General features: G+C 64.9%; 1 protein-coding gene across 1 annotated transcript in view; it reads right to left on the reverse strand.

Moving 5' to 3' along the window:
- Positions 1-616: 616 nt before the first annotated feature.
- LOC144226728 (rhophilin-1-like) overlaps positions 617-1,265 on the reverse strand; it is a 9,609-nt gene continuing 8,960 nt past the window's right edge. The window contains exon 14 of the mRNA XM_077758250.1: positions 617-1,149. Coding sequence (XP_077614376.1) covers positions 991-1,149 — 159 coding nt within the window. The 3' untranslated portion in view covers positions 617-990. The remainder of the gene's footprint in view (positions 1,150-1,265) is intronic.

Raw genomic sequence — 1,265 nt, forward strand, 5'->3', positions numbered from 1 at the left:
GCTTGAGCGGGCAGCTGCCGCCCCCTGGTGGCCACGCGCACTCCCGGTCGCCCGGCCCCGGCGCCCACCCACGGCCGCTGCAAGCGACTGCTGCCCGCCCCAAGCCCTCCCTTTAGGGCCAAGTCCGAGCCAGGAGCCAGCCCCCCGCGGAGCCTGGCGGGTGGGCGTGGGGTGGAGGGCCGGCCGGGCCCCACGGGGGAAGCACGGTGAGGACTGGACAGCAAGAACGGAAGTAGAGGGGTCAAGAAGAGCTGTTGTGCGGATGGGCCTGGCTGGGACACGGATGGGTGTCAGGTGGCCTGGGCCAGTGCAGGGGCCCGTAGACGGGGTCAGGAGTGCAAATTGGCGTGAAGCTGACCCAGTCCTAAGGTAGGGTGTGGACAGGGTGGAGGCCGTTCAGGGGCAGGGGTGCAAGGGAGTGAGGATCTGGGCCACAGCCCGCCCAGTTTCTGACTCCTACAAGCCGCTGGACAGCCCCCTCGAAGTGGGAACGTGGGGCACGTGTGGGGACAGGCAGCCCAGGGGCTGGGCCGGGCCACAGAGCAACTGTGACTTCCCAGGTGTGGATGCCGCGCCCAGCACCAGGCTCAGACATCTCATCAAACATGGGCTTTTTATTTACTTACTTATTTTTATTTAATAAAAAATTTTAATGTTTTATTTATTTTTGGGAAAGATAGAGACTGCATGAGCAGGGGAGGGTCAGAGAGAGAGAGGGAGACACAGAATCTGAAGCAGCGCTAGGCTGTGAACTAGCTGCCAGCACAGAGCCTGACATGGGGCTTGAACCCATGAACCGTGAGATCATGACCTGAGCTGAAGTTGGACACTTAACCGACTGAGCCCCCAGGCGCCTCTAACATGGTCTTTTTAACGGGCAGCTTCGGGTACCGGGTGGCGCAGCAAACTGGCCTGAAAGTCCTTCAGGATGGAGGGGGGCCGGGGGGCCGGCCCCTCACTGCCACCCGGGGTAGGAGGAGGGTACGGAGCTCAGGGGCGTGGCAACAGCCCCCCTCTGCTCTTGCCCCTCTTGGCCTTGCAGCTCCAGCCAAGGAGGGGCCTGGGGCCGGCTGGTGCGGGGGCTGGTGGCTCCTGCCCACACTCCTTCTGGCCCCTCCGAAGCGCCCCCAGAGCTGGCTGGGGGTCCCCCTGCAGTGGGGACAGAAAGGAGTAACAGCTGGCTCCCCGGGCCTGGCCTGACGCTGGGCAGCCTGCGGGGAGTGACGGGGAGGGTGGTGGCTGGCGCGGCCGGGGCGGGGTGGGGG

The sequence above is a fragment of the Crocuta crocuta genome, unplaced genomic scaffold (genome assembly GCF_008692635.1).
Source record: "Crocuta crocuta isolate KB4526 unplaced genomic scaffold, BGI_CrCroc_1.0 scaffold327, whole genome shotgun sequence".
Lineage (NCBI taxonomy): Eukaryota > Metazoa > Chordata > Mammalia > Carnivora > Hyaenidae > Crocuta > Crocuta crocuta.